Source organism: Schistocerca nitens, chromosome 1 (assembly GCF_023898315.1).
Source record: "Schistocerca nitens isolate TAMUIC-IGC-003100 chromosome 1, iqSchNite1.1, whole genome shotgun sequence".
Classification (NCBI taxonomy): domain Eukaryota; kingdom Metazoa; phylum Arthropoda; class Insecta; order Orthoptera; family Acrididae; genus Schistocerca; species Schistocerca nitens.
In genome coordinates, this window is record NC_064614.1 from 191,758,641 (window position 1) to 191,780,550 (window position 21,910).

Consider the following 21,910-nt stretch of genomic DNA (forward strand, 5'->3'; position numbering starts at 1 on the left):
TCTGGAAAGCTGTACGACATGTTTAAAAAGTTGAAATGTACTACAGAAAAAATAGAATCAGAAGCTGATGAGTGTGCGAATAAATTCATAGAGTTAGTTGCTTAGTCTTGATGTTGAATTTGTCGTGAAGAAACTTAATATGAAAATAGCGTCCTAGGTGTGACTGGGTTTTGAAAATCACATAGAGACTGTAGAGCTAAAATCGGTTAATCGTTATATTAGAGTGACTAACACTTCGAATTTTAAAATTTATTCAAACATTAACTCGGATGTGAGCTAGGTCAAAACAACCTCAATTAACAAAAGTTAATGGGCTGTGTGATTAAGTCCAGCGTTAGAAGTCACTCACTCTACAATAGTTAAATCGTAATGCTAAATGTATGTGTCTAATGTAAGCACAGTCACAAGTTATATCGGTTTCTAGTGCGCCAGTAACAGAAGTGCTTTTGTGACAGAATTCCTGACCGGCTATCCGTCTGCGAAGCATTGGCGCTCAAGAGATCGTCCTAGATGCAGTCAATGCCGGCCGCCATCTAACGGTCCTCGCTTGGAAGTTCTTTTTGCATCGAAGCAATTTCCTATGATCTCGTTAGAAACACAAAGCTATACTAGCAGACATATTGTGCTTATGAAATTCTCACGTTTGTTTACTTCTGCGTTCTGGTAGACGACAAAAGTAGTACAACTGTTCCAATCCTGGTACACATTGTCACTTAAGTGATATTGAAAAATGCAAGACCAGTGTGGATTGGCTATGTGTCAAGGGCAATGATGTCAAACGACCTTGAAAGCATGATGGCATCAAGATGGTGAAATCCAAGATGGAGTTGGTGGGAAATTAAAAAGATACAAGGTGGTAAATTACAAAGAATTCAAAAAATCCAAGGTGGAGCGGATAGCCCAGTTGTTAGTTACATGTTCTGTAGACCATTTCAATGATTATTTATCGAAATGATGTGGAATTAGTTTCTTTACAACATATGTAAACATGATTGGTGTTAACATAAATGAACACGTAACTTTTTTATTACTACTAATGCAACAACACTCAAAAATAATTTTTTTTATTTTTTTACAGGCTACCAGTTTTTAATCAGAAATTCGTCCACGCAGTAGATGGAGTTGTCCCGTAGAAATGATTTTAGGTTAGATTTAAAACTTGGTTTGGTTCCTGTCAGGCACTTTACGTTATTGGGCAAATAATCAAAAATTTTTGTTGCTGTATAATGATCTCTTTTCTGAGCCACTGACAGCTATAACAATCAGTAACAAAGGTCATTTTTTTGTACATTATTGTAGGTATCGACATCACTGGTCTCATATTGCAATGGATTATGCATAACGACTTTCATTAGCGAATATATGTGCTGCGATTGTATAGTTAAATGATTAACTCCTTGAAGATGTACCTACAGAACGACTGCAGATGAATTCTGCCTATTACTCTTACTGCTCGCTTTTGTGTAATCAATACTTTCTCTCTAAGTTTGGCAAATTTCACAGTATTAATACACAACTATAATGTCCAGAAAACTTTGTCAGCAACGAATGTTTATTTCAATATTAATTCGACAGCTTGTCAAAAAATCTGACAGTAACACACACAATACGTATGCCAAGTGTTAAAATGGTATATCCATATACAAAATATCTGCCAAAATGTGGAAAGAGCGTTGCCATTTCGATTTGAGGTACATGTTATTGCTGGTTTTACAAGATTTTCAATAATTCTTCACCCCAGCAAGCATCATTTTAGGGGGAAGACGATAATACATACCGTTCTACAACAGAAAAATGTAATCGATGTAAGTGGCAAGCTAATATTGCTTTTCATTTGCATTTCAACTACACTAAGTTAAGGTTATGTACAAATCTGGCTTTTGAGGAAGGCTGCAACATTTACCAACCACACGTATGGTGCCAAGGCTCTATAAAATATTTGTAGATTGTATCTCCCATAATAAACTACTAAATAATATAAAAAATCTAATCAAAGTACATGATGGAAAAACACACAGCATAGCCAAAAGACAAGCTAACTGACCAAACACCATTGGAGGAAGGAAGGAATAAGAGGTTTGGACATGATTTTTATTGCAACGTATCACTTACGTTGCATGTTTTAGTCAAACATATGAATATCATCAAAACACAAATTTTTTTACACACAAAACGAACACAATAAAGACAGTGATGGAAGAAGACAGAGATAAAACATAGCCACTGACGGTGGTGAGACAAGACAAAAACGAAAGTTTGGTAACAATCTTAACACAAAAAATATTTATCAAAATACCTCACAATTTCGAGTCCAAAGCAAACATAGGTTACTTTTTGCAATATACAAGTATATTAAAAGATTTATAATCGCAAATGCAAATTCGAACTTTGCAATGAAAAAAATATTATTTCTCAAACTATGTAAGACTTTGAGTACAAAACAGATGTGATATTACTGTCATAACGTAATTGTTGCATAAGACTAAAAAAAATACACGTGGCTTGCATATTGGCACTACAGATAAAAGCTTGTACATTTAACAGCATTTGTGAACATCCGTAGTTCAATTCTTGTACCACAGTTTGCAAGCGCAATGGACCCTCCAATCAAATATATCCATATCTGAATTGTCTGTATTACTCATCAAAAAACACGTGGCTCGCTTATTGGCACTACTCAAAAAAATTATAGGTTAGTCAGTAAGTATGGTTCGACCGCTGTACCATGAATTAACTTCATAAAAATATATAAAAATAGATTCTCTAACTTTGGAAAACACATATGGGTGCTACCGTGATCCAACTTGCAGCTTCAAGTGCATTTGCCAATTAGAATTACCAGAGTAAACGATGTTATTCCCGTGTCTAAATTCATCAAAAACTCGTCTCTACAATCGATATCAAAGTCAACTAACCAGGATAATGATCCCTCATGCTAAGGTTCATCTGGAAGTTGAAAACATTTATCGTCTTCTCCTGTCACACAGTGCAGTATACCGCCCTTTGATGAAAAAAGTCTACTAAACAATATAAATAAGCTTTCTTGTAGGTAATAAATGCTGTGAACAGTAACGATAAACATTCATGTAGGTAATAAATGTCATGCTTTCAGCTCGCCACTTTGAAAGTCGCTCAACATTATAGCGACTTTGTCATGTAATATAAAACATTCGGCATTTTTTACTGGTTAATGCTAACTTGTGTTGTTCCACCATGGAAAGTACATTATACTTTGATGAAATAGTTTACTGAACAGTAGAAATGCAAGAAATGAGGATTGTTGTGCTTTCAGCTACCCACTTTCATGCTAGACTGTTAACTCTATATTGAAATACAAACGTTTGTTATCCTCTGCCGATAATGCTGACTTATGTTATCGCGTAGTGGGAACTACAATTCTAAGGAGGCAAGACAGTGGTAGTTGACACACAAACATAGGCTTCCAGAATTGAACTGTCATTCGAAAACTAGCTGACCGTGTACGTGCCGTAATTTGCCATTGTATGTGTCATAACTTGACAGTGACTGTAAGCTAATGGAGCTTAAATCTGTATTGTAACATCTATAGCTAGCAGTATGTATGTGTGTGTATCTGCTGCTGAGGTGTCAGCTACTTGGGGTGTCAGCCAGTGGAAAGGGATCGAGATGTCGGCTACTGGGGGCAATTTTCCAGTGTCAACACTTTCGAGTGTAACCATTTCCCAGTGTAACCATTTCCCACTGTAACCGTGTTCCAGTGTAATGTTTCTAAAGAGATCAGTATAGAGTGGCATGTATGGGAATGGAAAGGAGCAGATCAGGATGGGATGGAAGAAACTGGAAACGAATTGAATGGAAATGGATTGGAATGGACTGCAGTAGAGTAGAACGGAATGGAACAGATCAGAATTTGTCACAATTTCCGAGGCTGTGGTTCGGTCCTAATAGCACAACTTCAATTCCTGCGAGTGATATGAACAATAGTGAAATGAATACTCTTGCTTGTCGCAAATGTTTCGCTGTTTCTTCAGAACAGGTCATGACTTTCAAAATTGTGGTTACGTTGGGATCTAATAGCACATCTTTCTTCGTTGCGAGAGTAACGAACAAGAGTGAAACTATAGTCATGAGGTCACAAACATTTCGCTATTTTTTCGGTATGTGTTTCAGTTTCCGAGGTGGTGGTTAGGGTGCGACCTGAGAGCGTAGATTATCACATATTTTCAACCAATTTTATCAGAAACGTTTGTTGCATAATGTATCGTATTCTCCGCGGAGGCGTTTGGGTTGGAAACTATTACTTTCTTTATTTTTGAGTAATCAGACTTTTGACTAATTTGATGCAGCCCGCCACGAATTTCTCTCCTGTGCCAACCTTCTCACGTCAGAGTAGCACGTGAAACATACGCCTGTATTTACTTGCTAGGTATATTCCAATGTCTGTCCTCCTCCAAAGTTTTTACCCTCTACAGATCCCTCTAGGAAAATCAAAGTTATTCCCTGATGTCTTAACAGATGTCCTATCACGCTGTCCTCTCTCCTTGTCAGTGATTTCCAGATATTCCCTCTCCCGCCGATTCTGAAGAGTATCCCCTCATTCCTTGCCCTATCAGTCCACCTAATTTTCGGCATTCTTCTGTAGCACCACATCTCAAATGCTTTGATTGTCTTCTTTTCTAGTTTACCCACAGTCCATGTTTCACTACCATACAATGCCGTGCTCCAAACGTACATCCTCAGAAATTTGTACCTCAAATTAGGGTCTATGTTTGATACTAGTAGACTTCTCTTGTCCAGGATGCCCTTTCTGCTAGTGCTTTTTATGTCCTCCTTGCTACGTCTGTCATGAGTTATTTTCCTGCGTAGGTAGTAGATTCCCTTAACTTTATCTACTTCGTGATCCTCAATTCTGTTAAGTATCTCGCTGTTCTCATTTCTTCTACTTCTCACTACTTTCGTCTTTCTACGATTTGCTCTCAGTCCGTATTCTGCACTCGTTAGACTATTGATTCCATTCAACAGACTCTGTAATTCTTAAGCACTCAAAAATGGTTCAGATGGCTCTGAGCAGTATGGGACTTAATATCTGAGGTCATCAGTCCCCTAGGCTTAGAACTACTTAAACCTAACTAACCTAAGGACATAACACACATCCATGCCCGAGGCAGGATTCGAACCTGCTACCGTAGCAGCCTCGTGCTTCCGGACTGAAGCGCCAAGAACCGCTTGGCCACAGCGGACGGCGATCAGCATAGTCCGCGTCTTTTCAGAGTTGATGGTGATGCGCCAGCGATGGGCTTAGGTTTCTGTGTCATCAGAAACCCTTTGTAGCCTACGGATGACAGGTCTTTGTTCGCATTTCGTGTGTAGAAGGCTGAGTCACCTGCGTACTGTGTGGTGTGTACCAGGGGGGCCGTTGGTGTGTCCGCAGTGTACAGACTGTATGAAACGGCCCCAAGGCCTAGCCCTGTGGCACCCCAGCACGAATACGCCTTTTGGTGGAGGTTTCTACTTTAACAGAGAAAGTTCTATTAACGAGATAGCTTTTAATCTGCTTAACTATGCTGCCGAGGACCCCTTGTGTAGCCCTCTATGCCATATTGAGTGGAAGGCTTTGGCTACGTCTAGTAGCACTATCCCGCAGTAGCCTCTGTTGTTGAAGCCCTCTGTGGCTGCTTCAACCACTCTCATGATCTGTTGTGGGTCAGAGTGGTTCCGCCGGAATCCGAATTGGAAATCCGGCAGAAGTTGCTCTCTGGTAATGTGTTCCTGTGTGGGTATTAGCAGGAGGCGCTCATAGATCTTGCTGAGAGTTGGCAAGAAGCTAATCGGCCTATAGTGCTGCGGGAATAGAGGGTCTTTCCCTGGTTTGTGTAAGGCGACCACTTCCGTGCGTTTCGAACCTGCGACCGTAGTAGCAGCGCGGTTCCTGACTGAAGCGCCTACAACCGCTCGGCCACAACGGCTGGCTCTTCTCTTTCACTGAGGACCTCAATATCATCAGCAAATCTTATCACTGATATCCTTTCACGTTGAATTTTAATCCCACTCTTGAACCTTTCTTTTACTTCCTTTCATTGGTTCTTCGATTTAACTGCTGTGATGGGCTACCAAGACCCGTTTCGTGATTAGTCGTGTTCGCCTCCCACCATGCATCATACTATCTGTTACCAACAGCAGCAAGCAATGGAAAGGCAGCGGACACTGTCAGCCCGCTGTGTACTGTAATACGACGGCAGACACTCACCTTGGTGCCGTTGTCGTTGATGTAGTAGTTGCCGCAGCCGGCGTGGCACGCCGATATGAACGTGGTGCGGCCGTCGGCGGTGCAGACGGGGGCGTAAGGCACGTAGTCGCAGTTGCAGTCCGCGTTGCACTTCGTCACCTCGGACAGCCTGCAACACGTATACAGTCACGAAAATCTGATCACCTATGTCTCATTTAAAGTAAAGCCTCTAGGAGCAGTGCACACGGAAACGTCATGGCGCTGATGTCTGTCAACTGTGGAGCGAGGACGTGGTGTGGACACAGCGTGGCTAAATCAGGCAGCATTGGCTCTGCCAGAAGACATGAGGTGGACGTTCTACATCTACATCTATCTACGGAATAGTGTACACATTTGTCCTCTCCATCAAGTAAAGATAGCGATGCACTGTATCTTTGGCAACTGGTAAATATACAGCAGCATTGTAATTGAAAAAAAAAACGTAAGAAATATGGCATATTCGACGTATAACGATGTTCATTTGCTCAATATAGGATGTACATAAAGTCCGGGAACACCTTCAATTATTAATTGGACAAGAACCAAACATTGTGCAGATATGATACATATGTCATTTTGAGAGGTATGTGCTAAGGTCTGATCAGGGTAGACCAGAAAAGAAAGTCGATAGTTGCCAACCGCAAGGTGGAATGAGTATAATATCTTTGAGTAGGAGGATCTTTGATGGTTAAGAGAGCCGGGCGCGCGCAGTAAAAAACTCGGTAGTCGCAGCTAGGTGCCCGGAGGAAGCAGACGTGTGGTGACAGCTTTAAGGTAGGATTCACGCTACGCAGTTTTCAGGTTGTACACTGAGCAAACTTTAGTACGTTAATGGGAGAAGCTATAAAATGATTTCAAAATGGTTTTTGTTGAATAATGTTCAGAGTTAGGATTTGTATGTCTAAGTTCTGACGAAGTAAGCGTTTCGTAAAAATGTTTTGTAAGAGTGATTTGTGCTTCAAAAACGTTGGAAATGGTAGTTTTTGTATATGGCTTAAAATTTTAACAATATATATATATTGAGATCAACATTGTGTTTAAATCTAACAGTCTGAATCATAATCCACATCCGTTGCTTGTATTGAATATGAAAATGAGTAGTAAAGTAAAGTTACCCACCATATGAAAGAATGTAAAGAAAATGAGACCTCTGTGCAATATATATGTGCAGTTCATGGTTTGAAATCGATTTTGGTATAACTAAAGTTATCAGAGCAAAGTTATTTCAGATAACTAATTTTATGCCATTGCACAACTGGCATTATTCAAATCAAGCTATAATTTCATTAAGTAAACATCAGAGCCAAAAGTTAATTTTTCAGTACCTCTTAATGCCATTGCACAAATGGCATTACTCGCTCAAACTTGATTGCTGAGTCAAATACATGCTTCATTACTGGCAAAATGGAGGAGTGCACGAAACAAGTTTGCAGACACAGTCAGATGCAGGTTTGTTGAATAATTATTTTGGAACAATTTTATTTTTGATAATTAAAAAGGAAATAATTTCGGTTAGATATTTTCACTTTTAGTGATAATTTTGGACATCATACTTTCAATTCTGAAGAGAAACCCCGAAAGTTTTTTTTTCATGTATACAGCCACAGAATAGTTTGGTAATTTGCCGATATTCAGCGCTAGTCGCAAACATGGAGAGTGTAGGTGCCGCGCTACAGAAGGGAACAGCCGGTTCATGAAATGGCCTCCCCGATCACCAGATTCCACACCGTGTGACTTTTTTCTGTGGGGACACATCAAAGATCTGGCGTATGTACCGCCTCTACCGCGTGATGTGGGAGAGAATACGGGAGAGAATACGGGAAATGACTGCCACAGTCGTCAATGCCATGCTGGGACAGGTATGGCAAGAATTCGATTAACGTATTGACGTCTGCCGGGTCACTCATGGTTCGCATTTCGAATGTTTGCAAAAATAAAATAACTTTCAGAGTTTCTCTTCAAAATGCAATATGTATGACATCTGTACAATTTTAGTTCTTTTGCGATAAATAATTGAAAGTGTTCGCGGACTTTATGTACACCCTGTACTTAAGGATGTCTCAAACGTGCATGCACTACTGGCCATTAAAATTGCTACACCACGAAAATGAAGTGCTACAGACGCAAAATTTTACCGACAGGAAGAAGATGCTGTGATATACAAATGATTACCTTTTCAGAGCATTCACAAAAGGCTGGCGCCGTTGGCGACACCTACAATGTGCTGACATGAGGAAAGTTTCCAACCGATTTCTCATACACAGACAGCAGTTGACCTGCGTTGTCTGGTGAAACGTTGTTGTGATGCCTCGTGTAAAGAGGAGAAATGCGTACCATCATGTTTCCGACTTTGATGAAGGTCGGATTGTAGCCTATCGCGATTGCGGTTTATCGTATCGCAACATTGCTGCTCGCGTTGGTCGAGATCCAATGACTGTTAGCAGAATATGGAATCGGTGGGTTCAGGAGGGTAATACGAAACGCCGTGCTGGATCCCAACGGCCTAGCAGTCGAGATGACAGGCATCTTATCCGCATGGCTGTAAAGGATCGTGCAGCCACGTCTCGATCCCTGAGTCAACAGATGGGGACGTTTGCAAGACAACAACCATCTGCACGATCAGTTCGACGACGTTTGCAGCAGCATGGACTATCCGCTCGGAGACCATGGCTGCTGTTACCCTTGACACTGCATCACAGACAGGAGCGCCTGCGATGGCGTACTCAACGACGAACCTGGGTGCACGAATCGCTAAACGTCATTTTTTCGGATGAATCCCGGTTCTGTTTACAGCATCATGATAGTTGCATCCGTGTGAACGCACATTGGAAGCGTGTATTTGTTATCGCCATACTGGCGTGATGGTATGGGATGCCATTGGTTACACGTCTCGGTCACCTCTTGTTCTCATTGACGGCTCTTTGAACAGTGGACGTTACATTTCAGATGTGCTACGACCCGTGGCTCTACTCTTCATTCGATCCCTGCGAAACGCTACATTTCAGCAGGATAATGCACGACCGCGTGTTGCATGTCCTGTACGTACCTTTTTGGATACAGAAAATGTTCGACTGCTGCCCTGGCCAGCACATTCTCCAGATCCCTCACCAATTGAAAACGTCTGGTCAATGGTGGCCGAGCAACTGGCTCGTCACAATACGCCAGTCACTACTCTTGATGAACTGTGGTATCGTGTTGAAGCTGCATGGGCAGCTGTACCTGTACACGCCATCCAAGCTCTGTTTGAGTGAATGCCCAGGCGTATCAAAGCCCTTATTACGTCTAGAAGTTGTTGTTCTGGGTACTGATTTCTCAGGATTTATGCATCCAAATTGCGTGAAAATGTAATCACATGTCAGTTCTAGTATAATATATATGTCCAATGAATACCCGTTTGTCATCTACATTTCTTCTTAGTGTAGCTATTTTAATGGCCAGTAGTGTATTATTAAAGAACGTGAAGGACAGCGGTGAGACAAGAAGCCAAATGGTAGGAATTATCCATCCTTTGCCATGCACCATGCACCTCCGCCAAGTGTATCGGTAGTTTAGACGGAAAACACATGGCAATAAAAATACAACCAATTTCGAGATCTTTCTTACCGATCTTTAAACAATACTTTTGAACGTCTTGTTAGTACTTCATCTATAGACGAGCATTTCAGTATAATTCTGCAGCGTTCCGGCGTAACAACAAGCTCCGGCACCACGATCAAGAACGATACAGCAGAGAGGATTGTGAGACGACGTCAGCAAATAGTACGCTGACTAGGACCGCACCATGACAGGGGCGGCCTCTATCCGAAGAGAATTTAAGCGCCTTCCCTGCCAGCCTCGGCCCGACAGTGGAAGACGCTCACTAGTAGACCTGGACTAGAAAAGAGCACAAGAAGAGCCGTGACTTGTGTTCCATTTGAACTTGTATGATTAATTTGCATGGACTTTGTGTATAGCGAAGGACATGACTATTTGCATGTCGCCAGTTGCTGGCGCCTATCATGTAGAAGCATAAGTTAAGTACTGTCAATTCAGTTACTGTAATAAACTCCATTAATATGATTTGCTTGTATGTTGTCTAGCTATCCGAGAACAGCTTCCTAGGCACCCTATGAGAGACGAGTACGCAGTATTCTACAGCAAGAATATCATAATTTACGTGAAACAGTTCGCTTACCAGGTAAAACGTTTAATATTCCTTTCCGTTTAGTGACCAATGAGTATTCCACATCGGCAGAAATGTAATGAAACCATATTTACAGCATCACTTGACAACAGAGGGAAGAATATTCAACAGCTTATTATTATGAAGAGAACGAAAATCAGTATATTACACATTTCGTATGCTGACATAAAAATTAAGAACCATAAACATAATAATTTGCTGGAACCCTTCCAAAATTAATTTTACCAATCAAGCTATATTTTATGTGCCACACAGCGTTACCTCGAATTGCGATTGAACATTGTCAAGATTTCGATGAGTCAATACCCCAAGAGGAAAGAAAACAATCCCTTAATTAGAACCACATCAGTTCAAAATGGGTTCAAATGGCTCTGAGCACTATGGGACTTAACATCTGAGGTCATAAGTCCCCTAGACTTAGAACTACTTAAACGTAACTAACCTAAGGACATCACACACATCCATGCCCGAAGCAGGATTCGAACCTGCGACTGTAGCAGCAGCGCGGTTCCGGACTGAATCGCCAAAAATCGCTCGGCCACAGCGGCCGGCACCACATCAGTCACCACCAAGATATGCTGAAGAATATCTTTGGGCATGCTTCCTATAACGCTGCCCACTTCACTTCAGAATACATGTTGCATTTGCCAAACACTCATAACCAGAAAAACAGTCGATTGTAGCTTATCAAGTTTTATTTGCAACAATAGTCCAAGAACTTTGTTTAGGTGCTTCACTTATGACTTGCGCTGAAATCGACAGTTTTTAGAAATTGATTTGATTCCACAAAAACTGTTTTAAGCATTTTGATGCCAGGTCTGAAACTTACGAAATCAGTCTAGTGAATGCTATTTCCGTGTTCAGTTTTGTTATCTTCGAGATTGCGCGGCGCCGCATTTGACACTAGAATGAAAACAGAAACGTGTGAATTGGACGACTCTGCCACTCGCCGCTTTGAGGCGCCATTCCCGACTTCAAACGGACGTGGCGCGGACGAAGGAGGAACGTATCGCTGACACGCCACCTGTCTGCATTGCTTCATTTATTAACACGGGGTGACCCGGAACAGCGCCCAATCCCAGCTGCGTCTCCGCGTCGCGTCGGTGCAGTACGCATCGACCCGTAGAACAAAAACTATCAGGTTAATGATTCCAAACATGCAGATTATATGCGACAGAGCACCAATTCTGACTGACCAACTATTCCGCCATTCCTATGAAGTGATTCAGTGAAGCCATACCAAGCCTTCACATAATGACTGATTGTGTATTTAAAGACCGCATATGAATATTGAATGTTGAGTGTCTTAACGGCTAGCATCTTCTCGCTCTCATAAAGACCTCTCGGATCTCATTCTCGACTGCGTAGCGAAACTTTGCTTATCTTCCAATGTACCTGCTAAGGCTTCTTCATTCTACGAAAGATAAATATCTCCTTACTATTGCCAAAAGCTCTCTCGACAATTCTCTGCACTACTTATTTGGTAAGCACTTCCTTCGTCGAAATTATTTTTGTTTGCAGTGGCTGATACGATTTACTTGGAATTAGGGCGACAAAACATCTGTTATTCGCGTATGAATTACTTAATTTACATTGTAAAAGGTACGTCTAAAACTTCTGATGAAGGTACTGATATCTAAAATGGCAATGAGCGTCAAAAAAATGCTTGGATACGCATGAGCCTGAAGGATGAAATGGGGAAACGCAGTGCACGAAGCGAATACAGATTTTTCCGCTGTGACCTGTCGTAGTAGGTATGAACAGCAGATTCACAATGCAAAAGCGTAACACATAAACTTCTAATTTGTTTACAATATGTAAAGAATGACAAACAACGCATGAAACTAAACCGTAAAACACGAGCAGAAAATCTGTTCACTACTGGCCCAGGATTTGAAACTGTTGATCATCGAGTCCTTCGTATCGATCATGAATCAGCATGAGAAAAAGTAATTAAAAATAACGAACAAATCCGAAGAGGTTTCGCGCTCTGACGGTTTCATGTAAACTTAATTCTGTAAACAGATTATAATATACTGCTCAAAAGAGTTAGGGCAACACGACTTTGGGCGTCTGTCACTCTCCACTGAGCAATAATTGAGGACTGGGTGTGTTCCTAAATTATACCTTAATTTTTCACAAATTAAGTAAACAACAAAATATCATTACATCTTCATAAGAAGAACTGAAAGCCGGCCGGTGTGGCCGAGCGGTTCTAGGCGCTTCAGTCTGGAACCGCGCGACCGCTACGGTCGCAGGTTCGAATCCTGCCTCGGGCATGGATGTGTGTGATGTTCTTAGGTTAGTTAGGTTTAAGTAGTTCTAAGTTGTAGGGGACTGATGACCGTAGATGTTGAGTCCCATAGTGCTCAGAGCCATTTGAACCATTTTTGAGCCTTCGTGAGCGTTAATCACAGCGTGACACCTACGTGGCTTGCTCCATGTAAGTCTACGGAGGTCACCCTGCGGTATCTACATCTATATCCACACGGTTACTCTGCAATTCACACTTCAGTGTCTGGCAGAGGGTTCATCGAACCATTTTCATACTACTTCTCTACCATTCCACTCTCGAATGGCGCGTGGGAAAAAGGAACACCTATATCTTTCCTTTCGAGCTCTGATTTCTCTAATTTAGTATGGTGATCATTTCACCCTACGTAGGTGGGAATCAAAGAAATATTTTCACATTCGGAAGAGAAAGTTGGTGATTGAAATTTCGTAAGTAGATCTTGCCGTAAAGAAAACAGCCTTTGTTTCAGTGACTGTCACCCCAACTCGGGTATCATTTCACCCCTAGTGCTCGATAACACGAAACGAGCTGCCCTTCTTTGCACTTTTTCGATGTCCTCCGTCAATCTCTCCTCGTAAGGACGCCCCACCGCCCAGCAATATTCCAGCTGAGGACGGACAAGTGTAATCTAGGCTGTCTCTTTAGTGGGTTTGTCGCATCTTTTAAGTGTTCTGCCAACAAAGCAAAGTCTTCGTTTCGCCTTCCCCACAATATTATCTATGTGGTCTTTCCAATTTAAGTTACTCGTAATAGTAATTCCTAGGTATTTAGTCAAACTGACAGCCCTTAGATTTGTGCGATACCCAAAATTTATCGCATTCCTTTTAGTACCCATGTGGATGACCTCGCACGTTTCTTTGTTTAGTGCCAATTCCCACTTTTCGCACCATACAGAAATTATCTCTCTTTAGATCATTTTGCAATTGGAATTGATCGTCTGATGATTTTACTAGACGGTAAATTACAGCGTCATCTGCAAACAATCTAAGGGGCCTGCTCAGATTACCACCAAGATCATTTATGTAAATGAGGAACAGCAGAGGGCCTATGACACTACCTTGCGGAACGCCAGATATCACTTCCGTTCTACTCGATGATTTACCGTCTATCACTACGAACTGTGACCTCGCTGAGAGGAAATCAGGAATCCAGTCACACAACTGAGACGATACTCCATATGCACGCAATTTGATTAATAGTCGCTTGTGAGGACGGTATCAAAAGCCTTCTGAAAATGTAGGAATATGGAATCGATCTGAGATCCCTTGTCGACAGCACTCATTACTTCATGGGAATAAAGAGCAAGCTGCGTTGTACAAGAACGATATTTTCTGAACCCGTGTTGGTTATGTATCAATAAGTCATTTTCTTCAAGGTGATTCATAATGTTCGAGCACAGTATATGTTGTGTCTAGACCATACAGCCTAGACACAATGAGGTAGCTAGGTGCACGCTAAACTAACGCAGACGGGCGTGAAGTCTGAAACAGGATACTGGATGAAAACTATAAAGAAAAGAAGGGAGCTTCTTTTATACTTAACTTTAATGAATCCTTGGAATACATCTCTCTTGAATATTCGTTAGCTATAAGCACTGATACAAATGGCGCCTTGCTAGGTAGTAGCTATGGACTAAGCTGAAGGCTATTCGATCTGTCTCTCGGCAAATGAGAGGAAGACTTGGTAGGTCTCGTCGCAAGCTATGTCGTCCGTACAACTGGGGCGAGGTCTAGTCCGTGTCTTGTGACCTGCCATGTGGTGGCGCTAGGATTGCGATTACACAGTGGCGACACGCGGGTCCGACATGTACTACAGGACCGCGGCCGATTTAAGTTACCACCTAGCAAGTGTGGTGTCTAGCGGTGACACCACAGTATATGCTCCAAAATCCTACTGCAAATTGACGTCAGTGATATGGGTCTGTAATTCAATGGGTTCCTCGTATTTCCTTTCTTGAATATTGGTGTGACCTGTGCTACTTTCCAGTTTTTAGGAACAGACCTTTCGTCAAGTGAGAGGTTGTATACGATTGCTAAGAATGGCGCTATTGTGTCTGCATACTCTGGGAGGAACCTGATTGGTATACCACCTGCACCGGAAGACTTGCCTTTCTTAAGTGATTTGAGTTTTTTCGCAACACCTAAGATATCTACTTTTATGTCACTCGTGCTAACAGCTGTTCTGGTTTCGAATTCTGGAATATCCGTTCCCATTCTTCAGTGAGAACCCATGAGAGTTGTTGGAGAGTCTGTTGTGGGACAGGACGACCTTAAACACGTCTGGCAATCCTGTCCGATATATGGACGATGGGTTTTAGGTCGGGACTCACCACTGGCCATTCCATAACTTCAATGTCCAAGCTTCGCAATGCATCCCCCGTCACGCCCGCCACATAGGCCCCGACATTAGAAGGAATTCAGGGACTTGTACGACGTACTGCCTGGCGATAAGGCGATGTGGATAACGACAAGATCCATATGGCCGTCGACACTGAAGCCTCCGAACAGCGCCTTGGAAATCTGTCGATTTCCTGGGCAGGTCCCACTCACCATGTGTCTTCGCACACGAACGCGGCCATAACATTGCGTCCGAGGATATCTGAACTCATCTGAAAATAACACGTTTCGTCAGTGGGAAAGTAACCAGTTGACATGAGAACGACAGAACCGAAGGCGAGCTGCAAGGTATTGACGTATCACGTGGGATACTGCAATAGAGAGTCTCAGTCGTGAGGTCGTTTCTCGTAACCTGTTCGTTATAGTCTAATCGGACACAGCTGCTCCAGTGGCCCTTTTGAAATCGTCTTGTAGTGCTCTGGCGGTATCCGTACTAAGCCGCAACACAGAATGGGCAGATATCGGACTTCAAGTGCGGTTGGAATGCGTCGGCGTCTTTGTCCATCTCGCCTTGTGTATGCGTAGCGTGTCCACAACCTATGAATGCCACATCGAGAGGCATTGGCATGCGCAGCAACACAAAAGGAATTCCATCCTTTCTGGATCAAACAGACCGCCCTTGTAAATTGCATTGCATTAACATGTCGCATCGCATGTGCGTGGCTGAATACAATGTCTAGAAATGAGAACCGCCATTTGTGTACCTCATTAGAAAACACTGAGACACTGGCAATCACTTCCTTCTGAGGGGTCATCTAACACTGTAACGTATAACACAGCCAATAGTTCGCGAATGATGTTAGTTGTTGCCTCCACTGAAAGCGGACATATCAAGCCTTGAAATAAGACCACAGGTACCACCTGTATCATCATATATTTAACATACCGGACATTGATACACGTGTTTCCCTAATTTTTTTGAGCAGTGTAATAATAATAATAATAATAATAATAATAATTTGTTGTGGCTTTGCAAGTATGCAGAGGATAAGGCAGTAGATAAACTAACAGAAATTACCAGCCAGATTTGGGAAACTGAAAGACTCCAACATGGCTGGAATTCTTCTCTAATTCATACTGTTCATAAGAAAGGCGACAGAACAGATGTAAATAACTATCGTGGTATCTCTCTCATATTAAGAAACTACAAGTTTCTGTCGAAATCACTGCAAACTAGGACTGAAGAACATCTAAACACACAGCTGGGAGAGAATGACGAAGGTTTCAGGAAGGAGCGATCGAACAGATAATGAACCTCAGATCCATCCTTTCGTACCTGAAGCTCAAGAATAAAAATTTTGCTGTGACCTTTGTGGATTTCAAAAAGCCATACGACTCGATTCATCTTAAAACCTGATCAGAATTCTAGAAGAACTTCTCCTAGACAAGAAGACCAAAGCGATAATCCAGCAAACACTAACCAACACAGGCTCAGAAATGAAATTTAGAGGAGAAACATCAGAAGCTTTTGAAATAAACACTGGAGTGAGGCAAGCAGATGGGCTCTCATCTCTGCTCTTCAACTGTGCCCTCGAGAAGGTGATTCATGAGTGGCGCAAAGAACTGGAAAGCCAAGGAATTAACAATGGTATCAGGTTGCGTTACAAGAAAAAAATCTTGAAATCGATTGCCTCGCTTTTGCAGATGATATTGCAATTTTTTCTCATCCCATGGAAACAGCTGAGAGGCAGATTAATGAGCTTAACGTACAAGCACGGAAGACTGGTCTCTAAATTTCATTTGAGAAAATGGAATTTGTAACGAACATAAATTCACCACCAAGGAAGCTTGTAGTGGGCCAAGGCAAAATTCAGCGAGTTGAAAAGTTTAAATATCTCGGAGAATGGATAACAGCCACCTTATCAGAGAAAGAAGCCTCCATATCACTCACGAACAAAATGGAAATGACATTCCACTAACCAAAAACATCTACAACAAAAGATCAGTATTCTTCAAAGCAAAGTTAAGGCGTTACTGCAGTGTTATCTGTCCAGAGGTCTTGTACGCTTCTGAAAGACCAGTAATGAATAAAAAAGGCCTAATCGAAAAACTGAAGTAAAGAAAGATTTTGAGGAAGATCTTGGTCCCATAAAAGAGAATGAGGAATACAGAAGACGTCGTAATCATGAACTGTATTCCTACATAGAGAAGATAATCGATACCATCCAGAAAAGAAGGATTATGTTTTTTGGGCATATGACCCGAATGATCCCTGAAAGACTAACCAATCGTATGATCACCCACTTTCAGAAAAGAAAACAAAATGGGCCTGATTCACAGACCTTAAAGAAGTGCGGATCACTCATGATGACATCTTGGAGCATGTCCCACTCAAGCAGAAACTTATGGTGCGGCAGGGTTTCCAAGAAAAGCCAAAACTAAAAACAGGAAAGGCTTGGACCCAGCAGAGGAACGAGCAACACTGAGAACGAATGCGGGAGCACTGGACAAACATCAGAACACGTAAAGCAAGACAGTTCAAATAACGTGGCCCAAACATGCCCCATACGAAATGAATGAATGAATTTGTAAAGGCTTAATGGATTGATGCAGGTATTTCTAGTGGACGACACTTGCGTGTCTGTAACATGCCCCTGTTATCCAACCAGGGTACGGGGCCTACAGTTTAACGTGGAATCCGAACCTCATCTGGCGACTTCTCATACCGTCGTGAGGTGTGGGCTACGTTAAAATGAAGACTGAAAACTACGTGGTCCGACCAAGGCTTGATCCCGGAAACTATCTGTTTCCCCGAACGCGGTTTACCACTAAACCACCAGACATGCAATGCAGAGAAAAATTGTTCAAATGGCTCTGAGCACTATGGGACTGAACATCTGGCGTCATCAGTCCCCTAGAACTTAGACCTACTTAAACCTAATTAACCTAAGGACATCACACACATCCATGCCCGAGGCAGGATTCGAACCTGCGACCGCAGCGGTCACACGGTTCCAGACTGAAGCGCCTAGAACCGCTCGGCCACTCCCGCCGGCTTGCAATGAAGAGCTCTTCTATAGGTTTTGATCAGTGAGTTTCCGAGTATCAAAATATGTGACAAGTTGCTGTATCTTTTAACTGTATTGACTTAGAAGCGTAAATTATTTACACAGCCAAGGAAGCGTGGAATTTAGCAATTGACATAAATTTAAACTTTATATTTCTACATATTCCTGAGAAAAAAGGATCTACGTAGACGGCCCTATCTTTTCATTGCGTTAACTTACAAGCTTAACATGTTTCCACCGCCAAGGGAGCGTAAACTTTAATACCTGACATAAATGTCAGATTGGTACCTCTACCAGTTCCTGAGTAAAAGCGGTCTTAACATACTTGCAGAGACAGCAAAAAAAAAAAAAAAAATAAAAAAAAAAAAAAAAAAAAAAAATAAAAATAAAAAAAAATGTAGTATTATTACAAATTTACAATTTTCGGTTTTTTCCTTTACTTATAATGTAAAATTTTGCTTCTTATCAGATTCCATGATTCCGGGTCAACAGGAAGTACGTTGTAGGTTTTGATGAGTGAGTTTGCAAGAAAAATGTGACATAAATGGCCATACCTTGTTGTTACAATAACGTATAAGCTTAAATTTTTCTCGCCTCAAAGGTCCATGGACACTAGTACGTGACACAAATTTCAATTTGGTACCTTTAACCGTTCCTGTGAAAAAGTGGTCTTAAGAGGGGGACAGCGTTCCGGTTTCACTGGCGGAGGAACAGCATTATATATAGCAACCATTTATTAAAATTTGGAATTAACAATGTACTCACAAAAACCCTACTACACAGACCAGAAAGCCTTGCAGACCATCAACTTGGAGGACACAAAGCATGTTTCAGGAATGGAAGACGCTACCTAAAACAAACGCTAAACTTTAAAAACCTGGTAGAATACCAAAAACCAAGAATAAAATATCTTGTTTCCACATACACTCCTGGAAATTGAAAAAAGAACACATTGACACCGGTGTGTCAGACCCACCATACTTGCTTCGGACACTGCGAGAGGGCTGTACAAGCAATGATCACACGCACGGCACAGCGGACACACCAGGAACCGCGGTGTTGGCCGTCGAATGGCGCTAGCTGCGCAGCATTTGTTCACCGCCGCCGTCAGTGTCAGCCAGTTTGCCGTGACACACGGAGCTCCATCGCAGTCTTTAACACTGGTAGCATGCCGCGACAGCGTGGACGTGAACCGTATGTGCAGTTGACGGACTTTGAGCGAGGGCGTATAGTGGGCATGCGGGAGGCCGGGTGGACGTACCGCCGAATTGCTCAACACGTGGGGCGTGAGGTCTCCACAGTACATCGATGTTGTCGCCAGTGGTCGGCGGAAGGTGCACGTGCCCGTCGACCTGGGACCGGACCGCAGCGACGCACGGATGCACGCCAAGACCGTAGGATCCTACGCAGTGCCGTAGGGGACCGCACCGCCACTTCCCAGCAAATTAGGGACACTGTTGCTGCTGGGGTATCGGCGAGGACCATTCGCAACCGTCTCCATGAAGCTGGGCTACGGTCCCGCACACCGTTAGGCCGTCTTCCGCTCACGCCCCAACATCGTGCAGCCCGCCTCCAGTGGTGTCGCGACAGGCGTGAATGGAGTGACGAATGGAGACGTGTCGTCTTCAGCGATGAGAGTCGCTTCTGCCTTGGTGCCAATGATGGTCGTATGCGTGTTTGGCGCCGTGCAGGTGAGCACCACAATCAGGACTGCATACGACCGAGGCACACAGGGCCAACGCCCGGCATCATGGTGTGGGGAGCGATCTCCTACACTGGCCGTACACCACTGGTGATCGTCGAGGGGACACTGAATAGTGCACGGTACATCCAAACCGTCATCGAACCCATCGTTCTACCATTCCTAGACCGGAAAGGGAACTTGCTGTTCCAACAGGACAATGCACGTCCGCATGTATCCCGTGCCACCCAACGTGCTCTAGAAGGTGTAAGTCAACTACCCTGGCCAGCAAGATCTCCGGATCTGTTCCCCATTGAGCATGTTTGGGACTGGATGAAGCGTCGTCTCACGCGGTCTGCACGTCCAGCACGAACGCTGGTCCAACTGAGGCGCCAGGTGGAAATGGCATGGCACGCCGTTCCACAGGACTACATCCAGCATCTCTACGATCGTCTCCATGGGAGAATAGCAGCCTGCATTGCTGCGAAAGGTGGATATACACTGTACTAGTGCCGACATTGTGCATGCTCTGTTGCCCGTGTCTATGTGCCTGTGGTTCTGTCAGTGTGATCATGTGATGTATCTGACCCCAGGAATGTGTCAATAAAGTTTCCCCTTCCTGGGACAATGAATTCACGGTGTTCTTATTTCAATTTCCAGGAGTGTACATTAACACCCAAAAAGTCAGAACTAGAATCTCTGATCACTGTACTAAAACATTAAACGCAGACAAGAAAACCACAAACCTAATAAGAGAAATCCTTACCCACATGTAATCTAAAGGTATATTAGTGTATTAGTGGAGCACTCTCTGTCTCTTTTTAGACAAAAACTGGTGTACGGCAAGGGGACGGACGCTTCCCACTGCTGTTTAAATGTGCCCTGGGAAAAGGAGTCAGAGAACGGGATACGAAGTCCATTAGTGGAATCTGACTAGGAACAAAAACAGAGACATTAATGTCAATTGCCTAGCTTTTGCTCATGGTACGGAATGTCAGAAGTTTCAACGTGGTATGGAAGCTCGAATATCAGAAAAGGGAAATGCTAAGATTTCTGGTCGGATGAGTTTACGTAATATCAACAACAGCAGAAAATGGTATAACAGCAGTAGGATCCGTTGTAAGTAGGAAGGTAGGACAGAGAATAAGTTACTGTGAACAGTTCAGTGATTGGGTTGTTCTTATGAGAATCGACAGCACACCAACAACGACAACGACAGTTCAGATAAACGTGCCGAGGTTGCAAGCCGAAGATCATGAGATAGAAAAAGTATACGAGGATATTGGACGGGTAATTCAGCAGGTGAATTAAGATGAAAATCTAACAGTCAAGGGGAACTGAAATGCGGTTGTAGATGATGGAGTAGAAGAACAGGTTACGAGAGAATGTGGACTAAGTACTAGGAATGAGAGAGGAGAAAGACTGAATTGAGTTCTGCAATAAATTTAAGTTTATAGGCGAATACTGTGTTCAAGAATCACAAGAGGAGGAGGTATGATCATGTTAGTGCTTCATACTCCCAGCTAGGGTGGCTGCGACCGGACAAATTGCGTGACTACCACACTCTATGTCTACTTCACCGACTCCTCGTCGCGCAAGCACCACAGTACCTTGCTTCAGAGATTAAAAACCTGTCATGCCATAATAATCGAAACACGAGGTCACTCTTATTTGGTATCTTAACTGTGCCTACTGACAAAACAAAAACTTTTGCAAACTCCTTCTCAGTTGCCACTGTCCGCCTCTGGAACAAACTGCCCCTTATCTTGCGCAAAATTCAATCTCCTGCTGCTTTTAAGAAGCTGAAGCATTTCCTACTATCATCCTCATAACGTTCTCCACAAAATTAATGTACAAGGCCAATCCTCTCATCTGTAAAATAGCATAGCTAGCGTCTCCTATCTTGCTCCTGAGATGCCTTCCTCTGCATCTATCTCTATTAGCCACGCAATCTTCTTTTCCTTTATATTTCCTTAATTATGTTTCATCATGTCTCTCTATTCTTCTCCTCCCTTCACCATCAGTCTCCCTCATACTCCCTGCTGCTAGCACTCCTATCTAAAATCCGTCTCTTCAATAATGTCTAATTATAACAGTACTTATGA

The 21,910-nt window shown here is 42.8% G+C and overlaps 1 protein-coding gene across 2 annotated transcripts in view; it reads right to left on the reverse strand.

Annotated features, from left to right (window-relative positions):
* LOC126245316 (solute carrier organic anion transporter family member 74D) overlaps window positions 1-21,910 on the reverse strand; it is a 248,414-nt gene that overhangs the window by 29,602 nt on the left and 196,902 nt on the right. For both annotated transcript variants that reach the window (XM_049948305.1, XM_049948304.1), the window contains exon 8: window positions 6,227-6,374. In XM_049948305.1, the coding sequence (XP_049804262.1) occupies window positions 6,227-6,374 (148 nt within the window). The remainder of the gene's footprint in view (window positions 1-6,226; window positions 6,375-21,910) is intronic.